Source organism: Epinephelus moara, chromosome 5, assembly GCF_006386435.1.
Source record: "Epinephelus moara isolate mb chromosome 5, YSFRI_EMoa_1.0, whole genome shotgun sequence".
Lineage (NCBI taxonomy): Eukaryota > Metazoa > Chordata > Actinopteri > Perciformes > Serranidae > Epinephelus > Epinephelus moara.
The window spans coordinates 20,842,696-20,857,304 of record NC_065510.1 but is presented as its reverse complement, the minus strand read 5'-3'; the positions used below and the strand labels follow the sequence as shown (position 1 = coordinate 20,857,304).

Here is a 14,609-nt window from a genome sequence, read left to right as displayed (position 1 = left end):
TAGCGAGCTACAGCAGCGCTAACTGTCAGTGTTATGGCTAAAAACACAGACACCCGCTGGATAACCGATGTCTAAACTGTACATAAAACAGTGCTGAAATATAGATGATTCATCCAAAATTAAAATAAGGTGTTTACCTGCACAGATGCATTCTGAAATTGGGCGTCTGGTTTCGGTTCCGCTCAGAAAACAAACGAGGAAGTACCACAGCTGACTACGTCTCTGGCAGGAGAGCCGCGATTGGCCCGCCGACCAGGAAGTGCAGGTGTTACAACAAATTCTGTGACCCATCACATTCTGAGCTCTGTGAGTCCTATTGGACTTTTTCCAATGCAAACGTCTCTATCTTACTGTATCACAGATTTTATTTTGATGGCAGCTGTTGCAAAATGGTGTCTACACAGTATTAAGGCAGTGTCACTCATTTTGATAGATAGCTGTTAAGAAAATAATAACCAATAGACACAGAAAGAGACACAGATTTTAATAGTTGTTATAAGGGAAACTGTAGTGTATAGATCTGTTTGAAAGTGACTTCTAACATGTCAATATCTAACTCTTAAGTCCTCTAGTGTAAAATTATCTGAATCAGGCCTACATTAAAACTAGAATCTGCATTTTTCTTTTAATGTGATTTTCGCAATCTGCTGCTGCTGCTGAAAAAGTAGGCTTGTGTATTGTATTATGTTGGTCTATTCTGTACACATGGCATCTAATACATGGATCCCTCCTTAGTTGGTCTCCCCTCAACTGAGGTTTCGGCCATTTTCTTTCCTCATTAAAGGGTTTTTGGTGGGAGTTTTTCCTTTTATGAATTGAGGGTGTAAGGATAGAGGGTGTCATATGCTCTACAGATTGACAATCCCCTTGAGGCAAATTTGTGATTTGTCATTTTGGGCTATATTAATAAAATTGACCTGTTTGACAGAAGTAATAAAGTTGCTTATGCTTGGAAGCTGCTCAAAATATACAGAGAAACTTAAAATTACTTCTTATATCTCAAGCTGAAGTACAGTTAGACATTTGTTACAAAAGTACCCATAAAGTCCGCACTTAGAGGCCGTTTGTGCTGTCCTGCTCTTGATATAGATGGACAATAACACAGTCCCTCAGTCTTCAACTTAATGGAGTCCTATTAGCAGAGCAGAGAGCAACGTTTCTTTGATTTACAGGCTATTCAGGCTTGCAACAGAAAACTTTATCATGTGCACAGGCTCCACTGTGCACCATCAGCATGTCTCTCTAAAGGTCACTGTCAACCATTAGCCAAAACAGAAAGGCATCTCCGACAAGATACAGCTGAGTTACTGTAAAAGCACAGACACCAGTATTTGCCCTCTGTTAAGTTTCAGGCTTAGACTGTGCAACCAAACTGGTTATCATTGTGAGATAGTTGGCCTGAATACCTCATGTTTGAAAATAAGTAAGTTGAGCAACATCTTTTTGATTTTTCCCACATGTATTGTCCTGTATGTAAGGATGAAACAGAACATTTATTTCACACAGCAGTGGGCTGCTGTAAATACCCAAGTTCTCATGAATAACCACGGGTAAGGAAGAATGTAGGGTCTGGATGATTGGACAGTGGAGCCTGAAACAGACACAGATTTCAGTGTGTGGATCCATGAAGTCAGTGAATGAGGAGAACTGATTACAGAGTTCAAATCTGAGAACAAATTAGTCTTTGAGATTGCTATACATGTAAACTATACCACTGCATGTTCAGCTGTTCCTGTATTTGCCCTGATAGATGTGTACTTATTTATTATATTAAGTCCAATATGAAGAGGTGTGTCCTGTGTATCTTATATTGTTTTATACTGATTTGAAATCACACAGTCAAACTCCATAGAAGCTACGTTTAGTACTAAAAATAACATGTAATAAAAGTAAATGCTCCTCTGGCTGATGGAGGCTGGAGCCCTCTGTCTATGCTACGGCTCTGCGGGAGGCCAACGATGCAGATTGTTGATTGGTCCATACAGCTGTCAATCACGGTTTCAACGACCAATCATCTGCAGGGTGCTTGGGGCGTAACAGTGGGCGTAGAAGATTCTGGGCTGCTGATTGGCGCGGCCTGATCACAGGCCGTGTTTGATAACATTGAGAATCCAAAACACTGAGACGAGTCGAGGACGGCGGTTTTTGATTCAGTTTATTAGCGAGTTATTCTCAAGAAATCAGCGGAGGACTGAAGCGGTTTAATTAATCTTAAACATCTAAGGTATGACTTTTATTTAACACACCAGTGAAAGGTCAAAGGAATGGGCTCGGTTATGTGGGACAAACTGCGAACTTCTAGCTAATGCTAGCATGAATTTAGAATGCTAGCCGTCTAGCTAGCTCGTTAATGCTAATGCCGCCGAAACGGAAAGCTAACCTTAACGTTAATCCAGTTGCGCTTTTCGTAAATGCAATACGATTGTTATTGTTGAAATATTCCTACCGAAACACGGGCGCAACCATGGTGGCGCTTGTGTTTATATTATCGTGATGCTGGGGAACTGTTAGCGCAATCAGCTATCAGGAGTTACATCATTCATGTGGCGTAAACCTCGATGTTAACGTTAATGTTGCTGTAATAATATGTATTGCGCTAACGCTACTGCTACGTTTTGGGTCTTGTTGGATAGAAAGGTTGCAGATGGAGTGTATTTATTATTTCCCGATTGTTTTCAAATGTTATGTATACATTAGCAGTGATTTAGGTACGTTAACAAAACAGGGGTCATGTAATAATAAGATTTGCAATAGATCAGTTGACAAACGCAGTGCTCAAAGCTATGCATGTGTAATAGGGTTATTTGGGGTCATATTTTAAAGATGTAAACTCAAGCGATATGAAGCTGCACCTAGCTCTTCATTTTTGATCAATCTTATTTTTTTAATTTATTTTATTGTGTGTAGAAAATAGTGAAATGTTCATCACAACTTCCCAGGGCCAAAGGAAAGGAGATTAAACCTGAAGATAATCGGTTTGTTTTTAAGTAAAACTAAATTTATGCTTAAGTGAACTGTTGTGCAGCAGTTGCAATACAAAGTAGGAAAGAGCGTAAATAATGTAAAATGTATATAATAAGATAGAAAATGGCAGAAAAAATAGTAGGCCAAGTAACAGTAAGGAAGAGCAAATATTTGGCTTTTTCTGTCTAAATGATCGGACAGGACCATTTAATCAATTATAAAAACAATTATTGATAAGTTTTCTGTCAGTCAGACGACTCTTTCAGCTTTATTCAAGACCTGTCATAAAGGACTGCACATTCTGTTCTTAACTAGGTCACTAGTTTAAGCACTTTTTGTAAGCAAATTGGAGCTTCAACCTGTGCTTCATTCAATCAATCAATCAATTTTATTTATAAAGCCCAATATCACAAATCACAATTTGCCTCACAGGGCTTTACAGCATACGACATCCCTCTGTCCTTAGGACCCTCGCAGCAGATAAGGAAAAACTCTCCCCAAAAAACCTCACTGAGATCAGAGGAATCTCAAGTGTTTACCCATCAATCAGTGATTCACTTAATGATCTTGAGTGATTTTCCAAGACTTGTAACACACATAACACAGGGCTGGTAGCAACGGCTGCAGCATTTTAGACATTCTGGTATGTCCTGAGCAAGCATGTGATGTTCATCAAAATTCAGTGTCCAGTCTAACTGTCCTATTTTTCTCAATTGTTTGGACAGAAGATACATCTACCTCTGCATCCAGTGCTTCTCCGGTGTTTGTGCTGTCAGGGTGATGTCAGCAACCTGTCTCGCGCGCCTAGCAAGGTGCAGCGGTCCTCAAGTGGGACGTAATAGTCTTTTACAGATGATCCCACTCCCGTTCCTGCAGTACAGCCATCTCCAGTTAACACTCTTCAAGAGACAGATTTACAGCCCTTCAGGAAGTCGGCCCAGCAACACGCGCTTTGATCCGGACAGCAGTGGCCGCCCCACTACCTGGGATTCATTTGGCATCTGGGACAATCGTATAGATGAGCCTATTCTGCTGCCTCCCAGCATTCGCTACGGCAAGCCCATTCCCAAAGTCAGCTTATCGAAAGTAGGCTGTGCCTCGCTCATCGGCCAGCGCAAGGAGAATGAAGACCGTTACAAGGTTTCCCAGTTGACTGACAACATCCTCTACTTTGCTGTGTTTGATGGGCATGGCGGACCAGAGGCAGCTGACTTTTGTGAAAAATACATGGAAAAATTCATCAAGTAAGGAAGTTGTTAAATATGCTGTTATCACCTATCTAAACCCCTCTTTGTCACAGGAAATTAATTGACTGATTCCCAGTTTCAACGTCTGAAATTGTTAGATATTCACAGTAGCTGACATTCTGATCAATGTCATCTTTTGGTTGTTGTTTCAGGGACCTTGTGGCAGAGGAGCCTGATCTGGAAGTAGTTTTAACAAAGGCCTTCCTTGAAATAGACAAAGCTCTTGCAAGGCACTTACACTTCTCTCCAAGTGGTAGGTTCTTTTATGTTACATGGACATAGATAAACTGTGAATATTTATACGTACATGTGTTTATGTAATGCCACTTTTTTTTTCTTCTCTCTTTAAAGCCTAACTTACTTATCTTACCTAGGCTTTGAATCCTTGGATATCCCAACTGACATGACCTGAGATCTTTTGGTCAGAGGTCTGTCATTTAACCCAAAGTTACTCAATAAGTCAGCTACAAGTAGAGCAAACACTAGTGCTTCACTGCTTCACTACTCATCTACACACACAGAAAGGCAACAAATTAAAGGAAAAACCTTAGTTCATGTGTGGATAAACATACTGAATGTGGCTCTTTCCATGAAAGAGCACAAACAGTCACTGAATGGTGTTCACAGTCACCAGATCCCAATCCAGACAAACACAAGTGGGAGATTGTGTGCTCCACTACCAGTGGGAGACCCAAAATGAGGGAGTATCTTTTGAAAGAATGGCACACATATCTCTCAGTAGAGGTCCAGGGACTTGTAGAGTCTATGCCAATAAACACTGAAGCTGTTGTGGGCATCCAACACTTAACAAAGACTCTTAATGTTGTTTTTTCCTTTAATATGTCACCCAACTGTTGATGTGTTATTTCACAATTTGCAAAGTATACTGTTTAGCATGGGCATTGAAACTGATATTCAGGGTAATTTGAGCACCGCTCAAACAAATGAATGCAAAGCATTTCTCTCAGTACATTATGTGGTCTGGTTTGCCCTTGTCATTTAGAAACTTTTAAAATTAGCTTGACTTTTTTTCAAACAGCATTATGTCTGATTGATATAAAAGCTAGTATACATGTAATGTGGCCATACATCGGCCACGCTGTGTGAAATGTCCCAATATGCTTGTGTGTGTGTGTGCATGTTATCTACGGCAGCTGCTGACCCAGCTAAGAGCTGGAGGCCCTTGGCACCAATGTGGATGACGAGAGGCTAGATATTGAAGGAGAGTCCAGCGGGTCCTAAATCCTGGACTACTGGAAGGTTCCCTATCTTTCTCTAACTCCGCTCTCTCTCTCTCTCTCTCTCTCTTCCTTTTCTTCTCTCACCAAGTGTTTACAAAACTTCTTGTGAGACAGTGCTTCAGTTTGACTAGTTGTATGAGATGTATGTCGTCAGTGTCCATGAGATGTAACATGTTTAACGTGCACATTAGGCTAATGAAACAAACACATAGCTTAAAATCTCAAGCTAGTCATCTCATTTATCTCTTTGGAGATAGAAATGTCTAAAGCAGCACAACAAATATCAGCAGATTAATCCACTTAGTGACGTTTGATGCTGTTTTATTAAATTCGCAAGCCCTTAAGGAACTTAAATATCTGCTGCTCCAATACTCTTTGCCAGATAAAGTTGGCTGGAACCATGTTCCTGAGTTTACTGTTTAAAAGACATCTTACTGTTTCCCTGCACTACTATTGCTAAACACCAAGTAATTATTTGATATCACTTTCCTTATGACAGATTATTGCTGAATTATTCACATTTGTAACTCTGGACAAATGCATGCAAAACATAGAAGTAAAACCAACCCTCTCAGGAAGTATTAGAAGTAGTTTCTTTCTTTGCGTCAGTTTATGTGTTATTTTTTTGGTATATTAAGATCAGTACTGAGCACTGATAAGTGTCAGTTAACATTCATTATTTTAAGTTTCAGCCTTAGACTTAACTCTGCTGTAAAGTCTGCTCTGGACCTCAACTCTGTGCTGAAACAGTTCGACGTGCATGTGTGACTGCCTCCTCTATTGTTTACTGTGTAATCTCTAGCTCCACTATCTGACTCCCACCCATGTGCTCATGTTTTAATGTGTGGATGTGAGCGTGTGAGATACACCATGTGGATGTTGTGAACAATGTGGACGGTGACTTTATGTGTGGATCTTTATGGTTCGTTCCTCCTCTAATGTGTCCTTTTATGTCTCTGTAGTACCCGGGGTGAACGCAGGAACCACCTCCACCGTGGCCCTGCTGAGGGACAGCATTGAGCTGGTGGTGGGCAGTGTGGGTGACAGCCGGGCCATGCTTTGCCGCAAGGGCAAGGTGCTTAAACTGACTGACGACCACACTCCTGAGAGGAAGGACGAGAAAGAGAGGTACAAAGACGTCAGTAATGCCACACATTTAAAGGTGGTGTTATTGGTGCTGATGGAGTTGTATCTACAGTAATGAGAATGATAGTGTTACTGTTATTGTTAAAATCGCTCTTCTCTGTCAGCTGAAGTAAGGTATGTACTTCTCTTTCTCTGCACCTGCCTCAAGGATAAAGAGAAGTGGGGGCTTCATCACCTGGAATAGTTTGGGACAGTCGAACGTGAACGGCAGGTTGGCTATGACGCGCAGTATCGGAGACTTTGACCTGAAGAAAACTGGGGTCATTGCTGAGCCTGAAACCAGGAGAGTAACGGTAGGTTTATTAAAGTGGAGCTTGTCGCACCTTTAGATGATATTTTAGATGTGTTTGAGTGTTTCAGGCTGATTTATATAGGATTTTAATAATGTATATATAACCTAAATAATGTGTGCTAGCTATAAGGGGCGGTACTGTCAAAAATTCAGCTTCTCAACACAACGTGCGTAGAATCTTTTTATTGTTGATAATGTTTGTCCAACAATGTAAAGGTTCGTATTTATGGAAGTTTATGGATATGAAGCAGTGCCACTGGAAATGGGGCGGTGTAGCGTAGTTCAAGCGAGACAGGACCGTAGGACAAGACAAAGACATTTTATAATGGTGGAATGTAGCGAAAGACTTATCCGTCCACATGTCACAATGTACTTAATGGTTTCACAGACCACTTCCATCTACAACGCTGCCTCTGTTAAATGGTACATTATTACAGCCTTCTCCACTGTCACCATGTTTGTAGTTCTCAGAAACTTTTGACTCTAGTGCCATCTAGTGGATGCATCTATGCCAACATAAAGGACACAGAAGTATGTGGCCAGTGATGGTTAACATATCTTTCGGTACTTAAAGGGAGTATAAACGAGTCTTAACACAGACTTTTAACAAACACTCATAACATAAACGTCGTTTATTTGCATATTTGATCTCCATCGTAATTGTGATGATGTAAAAAGTTAAGATAATTATTGCACTTCTAGATACATATATTTTTGTAAAGACATTCTCCTACATGCAAACATTTTAATTCTGTATAACCACATTTTTACATCATCATCAACTTGTTAATTTGTCTATGAAGACACTGTATAATTAGGTATTGATTTAGAATTTTAGGGCCCATGTTGAATTTAGTTTCTCGTATAAATTATGCCTCATTTCCACTGCATGGTTCAGCTCTACTAGTCCCATTTTTGTACAACTGGCTTTCCTAGGTTTTATCTCCCCCTCAGTGTGGGCTGCTAGGTGGGGTGTTTAGTTGATTGTTATAGCCACGTTGCAGGCTGTCTTTTTTTAATGTGCAGGATGTCCTGTGTCACACAAGTGACGTTTCTAGTGATGGTTCTCTCTGACAGTCGGTGGTCTGTAGTAGGGCTGCCACTAACGATTATTTTCATTGTCGACTAATCTGTCGATTATTTCTTCGATTAGTCGACTAATCATTTCATTGAAAAATATGTTAAAATGTTGAAAAATGTCGGTCTGTCTCGCCCAAACCCCAAAATTATGTCATCTAATGTCTTGTTTCATACTCACGCCAAAGGGTTTTAGTTCACTATCACAGGAGAGTGTGTAAAGCTGCCAATATCTGAACGTAAGAAGCTGTAGTAAGAGTATTTTGGGTTACTTTTATAGTACTTTTCTATGAAAAATGACTCAAACCGATTAGTCGACTACTAAAATAGTCACCGATTATTTTAATAGTCGATTAGTCATCAATTAGTCGACTAATCGTGGCAGCCCTAGTCTGTAGTGCTTTAACTCAGTGGGTCGAGTCGAGCTGTGCCATACCACGCAGTGAAAAGAAGACTTTATAAAAATAATTCAGCACTGCTTGGTGGAAAATAGTCTTTAAAAGTGAGAAAGGTTTCTTAATGATGCTTGTTCTCTCCTCAGTTGCACCATGTCCACGACGCTTTCCTGGCACTAACCACAGATGGCGTTAACTTCATTATGAACAGCCAGGAGATCTGCAATGTCATCAACCAGTGCCACGACCCCAAGGAGGCAGCTCAGAGAATATCTGACCAGGTGAGACATTCACACTTGGCCTTTAACTACACCCTCATGTTGTATGTAAAGTAGAAGAGTCTTCTGATTTGAATGGCCATGGCTTTTCTGCCTTACCAAGCGCTTAAGTTTATCGGCAGGCATCTTTGAATTGTGGCAGACAGCTTTATGTATTTATTAGGATTAAAGTTGTATGTTTTGTTAGACAGACAATCAAAATCCAACAAAAGTGTCCACAAAAATTACCCTTCCATCACACTTAATATTTTATGGAAAGATTAACTCGTAGCATATACACTGTTGAAAGTCTTTCAGAAAATAAATATTATTTCCATTACTTTGTTTAGGTGCTGTTAGACAGGGGGCGGTTGCCACCAGTAAAATCAGCTCCTGCATTGTCTCCCTTGCTTTGGTTTATGTGGTTGCCATGGTCATATAACAAGCCGAGGCATCATGTTCGAAAAATTGATCCATTATAAACTCTGAATGCTGTTGCAACAAGCTGTTTGATAGAATCTATTTTCCCCTTAAGGGGATAATTCCGTCAGTGTGTTATTACCTTCAGTGGATGTCAGTCGACATGCCCCCAGTTTGGAGAATCAGGCTGGAGTCTGACACAGAAGCTAAGCAGTCTACTACTGTGAAGGGGTCAGTATTGAAACGTATTCTAGCCACCTAAAAAAGGCCCACCTAAAATCAGTTAGTATCAGTTTAATAGCATGGTATATGTAGAATATTCTCACTGCTTTACCTTACTGTCAGACAGGGACTTCCAGCGGGAAGATGAAGCCATTATATTGCTCTCTTTAAAGCTAGACTTAATTGAGAAAACTGATTATTCAACATTGCCAAAAACAGAAGCAGTTGAGAGCAGCTGATCCTACCACTGCCTCGATCAGTAGGTTAGTTTGTGTTCTTGAATGGCTTTGCTGTTTAAAATGGTTAATACGGATTCAACAGAGACACCCAAAAACACAAGCTAACTGATTTAGGCAGTGATAAACCAGCAGCTCCTGTTTTCAGCAAGCCAAAATTACCGTTTTTGTCTGGTGGCTTTTAAGACAGCATAGCTGGAAACTGAAGCCATCAACGACTGCCTTGCAGAGCAGCGGGCTGTGTGACGGAAAGGTAAAGCAGTGAAAATACTCCCAATATAGCCTTCACCTAAACTGCTGTAGAGTTTTTTTTAGGTAGGACTGTTTTTAGGTGGCAAAAATATGTGTTGCTGCTGACCCCATTCACAGCAGTGCATTTCTTAGCTTTCGTGTCAGCACTTCTGCCTATTCTCCAAACTGGGGGCAGCCGACAGACATCTTCTGTATGTAATACACTGGCTATGGATAAGCAACCCATACAACTCTATAGAAAAACATCTAAGTAGAGATCAATGCATTATTGCTACGGAGCATTAGGTCATCTCAGGTCCAAGACAGTTGCTCCAAGTGTTGAAGGAGTAGAGCTAGCAAACACCCAGTCAGCAAACCTTTTCGCACATCTTCATGCTTTTTTTAATCATGATGGTCCGCCTCTCTCTCAGGCTCTTCAATACGGCTCGGAGGACAACAGCACAATTATCGTGGTGCCCTTTGGTGCTTGGGGAAAGCACAAGAGCTCGGACACAAGTTTCTCCTTCAGCAGAAGTGTTGTGTCCAGCGGCCGCTGGGCGTAGTCAGCAGGACGTTGGGTGAAAAGATTGCGGTCTGTGGACCTAATTAATGTGTGCAATACGATCAAACAGTGCCCTTGTGAAAACATTATAAAGAGTGCGTTTTACCCAAATAATAATGATTATAATAATACCTAAGGGTTACAACGTGTTAATTAGAGTAGCATGATATTTATCAGCCTCTGTGACGTAAGAGGCAGTGAATTCATGATGTGCACTAAATGAAAAACATCCTCTTTATAACACGTTTTACTCTACTGGCGAGCCAATGAACATAAAGGTGCTTAAAGCGGAGAAGTGTTTGAGTGGTAGACAGGAATTCATGATTACATGAAAGCAGTCACTTGTTCAAATGTAGCCTGTTCTACATTAGAGAAGATTTTAAGACCGTCTGCCATTCAGATAATTTTTTATGTGTTTATCCCAAATTTGTATTTTTTTATTTTCATGGCAACTCGGAAAGTTGCCGTTTTAAAGAAATTATACATCTGGATTTTACCAGTTGTTTGAAGCCTGCAGTCTTACCATTTCTCAGTGTTAAGGTTATGACCACATTGATGGATGAGAATGGGAAAACACAATAATTAAACTGCACTCATTTGTCAGATGATTGAAATTAATTGAACCCTTGTATAAGAATGTCCCGACTTCTGAAGCACCATGACCTGCATGAGGAGGTCTTGATGACTGTATGTCACTTCTGGAGTCTCCTCTTTGTCGTTTGGGTCAAGAGCTAAGTATTGCTCTTCTAAACTCGTCCCAATTTTAGCCCAATTGCACAATCGCGGCGGTTTGCGAGAAATGAACCCCGAATGTCCTGTGATCTAGTGAACCTGTGTGAATGGACTTGCTTGATGCTATTTATATAAAGAGCATTTCAGTGGCTGAATTAAAATATTCACGTTTCATGCAATTTAAACTTTGCTCAAGCTTGTGTATGTGTTCATATCTGTACTGATTTGAAACAGGTTGTGTAAGGGCACTAAATAGGTGTTCAGGGTACAGAAGTGTACAGTGTATGTTTTGTAAATAATTATATTTATGTACATCTGGAACACTGATAGTTCTCATTTATTTAATAACACGTCTAAAGACAGTCTCATATCAGAATATGTCACACGTGCAGGACCTTTGCTTGGGTGCTTGTATCGTGCAAAGCTACATCATTTTGATTGTAATTCCTCATTTACAGCATTTACGTGTCACTCTGAGAGATGGAAGCACATTTAATGCAACACTAAAGAAATGTTCAGCTAAGAGCCATGTTTGACAATGTGAATGTTTGCTTAAATGCCCTCCATGACTAAAAGATACAATCAAACCCTGCAGGGTATCGGAGTAATCAAGCTGTGTGAATTGTCTTGGCTGACCTCATGTGAGTGGACACATTACCAGTGTAAGGCAGACCATTAGATCGACCGTACTGTTTTTGTTCACCATTGATCTTTTGTTTTGTGGTTGTTAAAGCTAGCACCACTTCATATTTATCATTGTTCTATCTGTGAGATTTGCAAATGTCGTGTAGCCATGATTGTTTTCCTCAAACACCACATGTAGATTTTGTTGTACATAGTTTTCCCCGCTCATTCACATACTGAATGAAACCATAACTTATTATAAGGACTTTGTCTTTATAATTATAACGTCCTCTTTACAAACTTCCTCATCTGTTAAAGTTATCTATCAGTGTGTTGAGTGTTTATTTACTGTATATTTGTTTCACTGCCTTTCAAATACAGTCATTGTAGCTGTGGACCTGTACCTGACTGGGACCTTAATGTGACTGTTTCCACAACACTCTGTTAGTACTGTATTTCTGGTCTTAATGGCTTGTGACACTTCAATTAAAAACTGTACATCCAAAGTTATGTTCTCATGTGTTTGTTGTAATCTGTTGTATGTGGTAATAATTTATGGGAATGTGTGAAACATACATTTAAATATTTTACTGTACTATGTCAATCATAAAACCATAATTTAAATTATTTACATTTTATGTAGGTATGTTGTGAGTACTTGTGTGAGACACCCCAGATGAAAGCAGTTTTTCCATGAACTGGTCAATTCTGATTTATTTACACATCTTCTTTCAGTCAATTTGTGTCAATGTTGAGATTTGTTTACACAGACCAGTGGAAAGAAAACATCCAAAATACACATTTAGCTGTTTATTTTAGTTCAGATTTATGTTCTGGAAATGTATGCAAAAAACATATTTGATTAGATAATTCATCAGTTGCATGTAAAAACAAACTTTAGAAAAAACCTGTAATACAAATCAATAATTGTCTTAATGTAAGTAATCAACTGGGAAAGTTGCACAGTGATATTTGTTAAAAAAATTTTACCCTAGTGTCCTTTTTGTCTAAAAATGTATGGAATTTTACAATACATATCTTAAAAGGCCATTTTCTAAAAATTTGTTTCTTATACTCTGGGCCAAAAATCTCAACTTCAGTAACAAGGTTTTTAAAGAGGGATTTATTAATATATTATTAATTTATATAATATTTTATTCCTAAAAAACATGGCGATAATTTTTCTTATTTTATTTATTTATTTGTATTTTATTTTATTGTTTTATTTTATTTTAATATATTATTCATAGCCTATTTATATGACAGTTTATTCTTGAAAAACATGGCGATTATTTTTCTTATTTTAATTTATATATTTGTATTTGATTTTATTGTTTTATTTTATTTTAATATATTATTCATAGTCTAATTTATATAACACTTTATTCCTTAAAAAACATGGTGATTATTTTTCTTATTTTATTTTCTTATTTATTTGTATTTGATTTTATGTTTAAATGTATTTATTTATTTATATTTTATTTTTTTTTATTTTTTTTTTATTTTTCAAGGCTGCTGAAAGTATTTTCTGATTTAAGGAATGACATAAAGAAATACCCAAAATTTTCCTCTGTAGAAACCTTTGACTCATTACATCCATCAACAAAATGAAACAGGAATTTTTAACCTTTCTTTATCCAGTGTGCAGATTTCTCCTGTACAAATCATTGCAAATCAGCACACATATGATTAGATAATGCATCATTTAATCATAACATTTTAGCGAACTTGTACCACAAAAATATTTTACTGTAAGTAATAAACTGAGGAAATTTAATGGTGGTGTCTATTAGTTACAAAATGTAACCTATTTACCTGGAGTGTCCCCTTAACGTTCATAAACTATAGACTTAAGGTCATTATTGATGGACCACACAAATAAGATTATATGTTTTTTAAAACATTACTGTGCCATAGAAACCCTTAAGCTGTCTGGTAACTTTGCTTTATTATTATTATGCTGTGCGCGCCCCCGCGAGGTGCATGCGGTGCTCGGTGGTCAGGAACAACTATGCTTTATCACCAACCGATATATCGGTGTACGGTTTTTGCCAGCCACTAACTAACAAGACACAGTATTACCATAACCCTACAAGACTTGGTTGAATTTAGCTAAGGGAAGACCGGGTAAGGTTAATGTCAAGTTTTAACGTTAATGTTATCAGTCTCCTGTTATAAAAAACCGATGGGTCCAGTGAAAGACAGGTAACGTTAACGTTAATGTAATACCTCTGTGTTCTCACAATAACCGTTATAACAGTTATCAGCCTCTGATGTCTGACTTCATTAGTAACCTTAGCTTTATAACTGAAGTTGGCTCGAGCTAATTAGCCAGCTAGCTTAACTCGGTAGACAAGTTTTATTGTATATTGAAACAGATAATTACGCTAACAGGCGCTAATAGTATGGCCACTTTCTGCGCATTTGCTTATATATGCTAGCTATTCTTTTAAAATCTCATTTTACGTTTTAAATATAATGAACCGTTTGCCTAGCTAACCCCAGAGTTAGTCTAACTGCCAATGCTAACTTGTGAATTCCCGCCGCTTGCTTTGCTAGGCTAACGTTAGCTAACGAACAACTACAGTAACATTAGCCTATGAAACCGTTTACAGTTTGTTTTTCTAATTTATCTTTTAATCTGAAGGGTATTGTATATACTGTTAAAAGCTATTAATAAAAGAAATGCCTCTTTTTTATTTAAAGGACCAAGCTGGTGGTTTTGCATGTTTTAACTACAAATTAAAGATGGTGTGTAGACAGACAGACAACTGTTAGCTAACTTTTTTGCAAACCATGGTGCTGTGAGTGTTGGGGTGTGTTTTCCCATCCAGTAGTCATTGATTTCCATGCATTTAAGAAATAAAAGAGACTTTATTGTCTTTCATCCATATGCAGTGCAGTACAGAACACAGAAACAAAATTGTGTTTCCCTGGTGCTGGTGCAAAACCAAAGAATTAAC

At 38.6% G+C, this 14,609-nt stretch overlaps 2 protein-coding genes across 2 annotated transcripts in view; one reads left to right on the top strand and one right to left on the bottom strand.

The window, feature by feature from the left end:
* The window catches only part of herc3 (HECT and RLD domain containing E3 ubiquitin protein ligase 3), a 41,584-nt gene extending 41,338 nt beyond the window's left edge, over positions 1-246 (bottom strand). The window contains exon 1 of the mRNA XM_050043404.1: positions 138-246. The gene's annotated coding sequence lies outside the window, so the exon portion shown is untranslated. The remainder of the gene's footprint in view (positions 1-137) is intronic.
* A 1,840-nt stretch (positions 247-2,086) lies between these two features.
* ppm1kb (protein phosphatase, Mg2+/Mn2+ dependent 1Kb) lies at positions 2,087-12,165 on the top strand. Its single transcript, XM_050044495.1, has 7 exons — positions 2,087-2,224; positions 3,690-4,208; positions 4,364-4,464; positions 6,415-6,580; positions 6,747-6,891; positions 8,509-8,643; positions 10,160-12,165. The coding sequence occupies exons 2-7, from the start codon at positions 3,745-3,747 to the stop codon at positions 10,289-10,291; spliced, it is 1,143 nt and encodes a 380-aa protein (XP_049900452.1). The 5' UTR covers positions 2,087-2,224; positions 3,690-3,744; the 3' UTR covers positions 10,292-12,165.
* The last annotated feature ends 2,444 nt before the right edge of the window (positions 12,166-14,609 follow it).

Coding starts and splice junctions, on each gene's coding strand:
- ppm1kb (XM_050044495.1), top strand. CDS start 3,745: ATGTCAGCAACCTGTCTCGCGCGCCTAGCAAGGTGCAGCGGTCCTCAA. Junction 6,581..6,746: donor AGGAAGGACGAGAAAGAGAG/GTACAAAGACGT, acceptor ACCTGCCTCAAG/GATAAAGAGAAGTGGGGGCT. Junction 8,644..10,159: donor CTCAGAGAATATCTGACCAG/GTGAGACATTCA, acceptor CCTCTCTCTCAG/GCTCTTCAATACGGCTCGGA.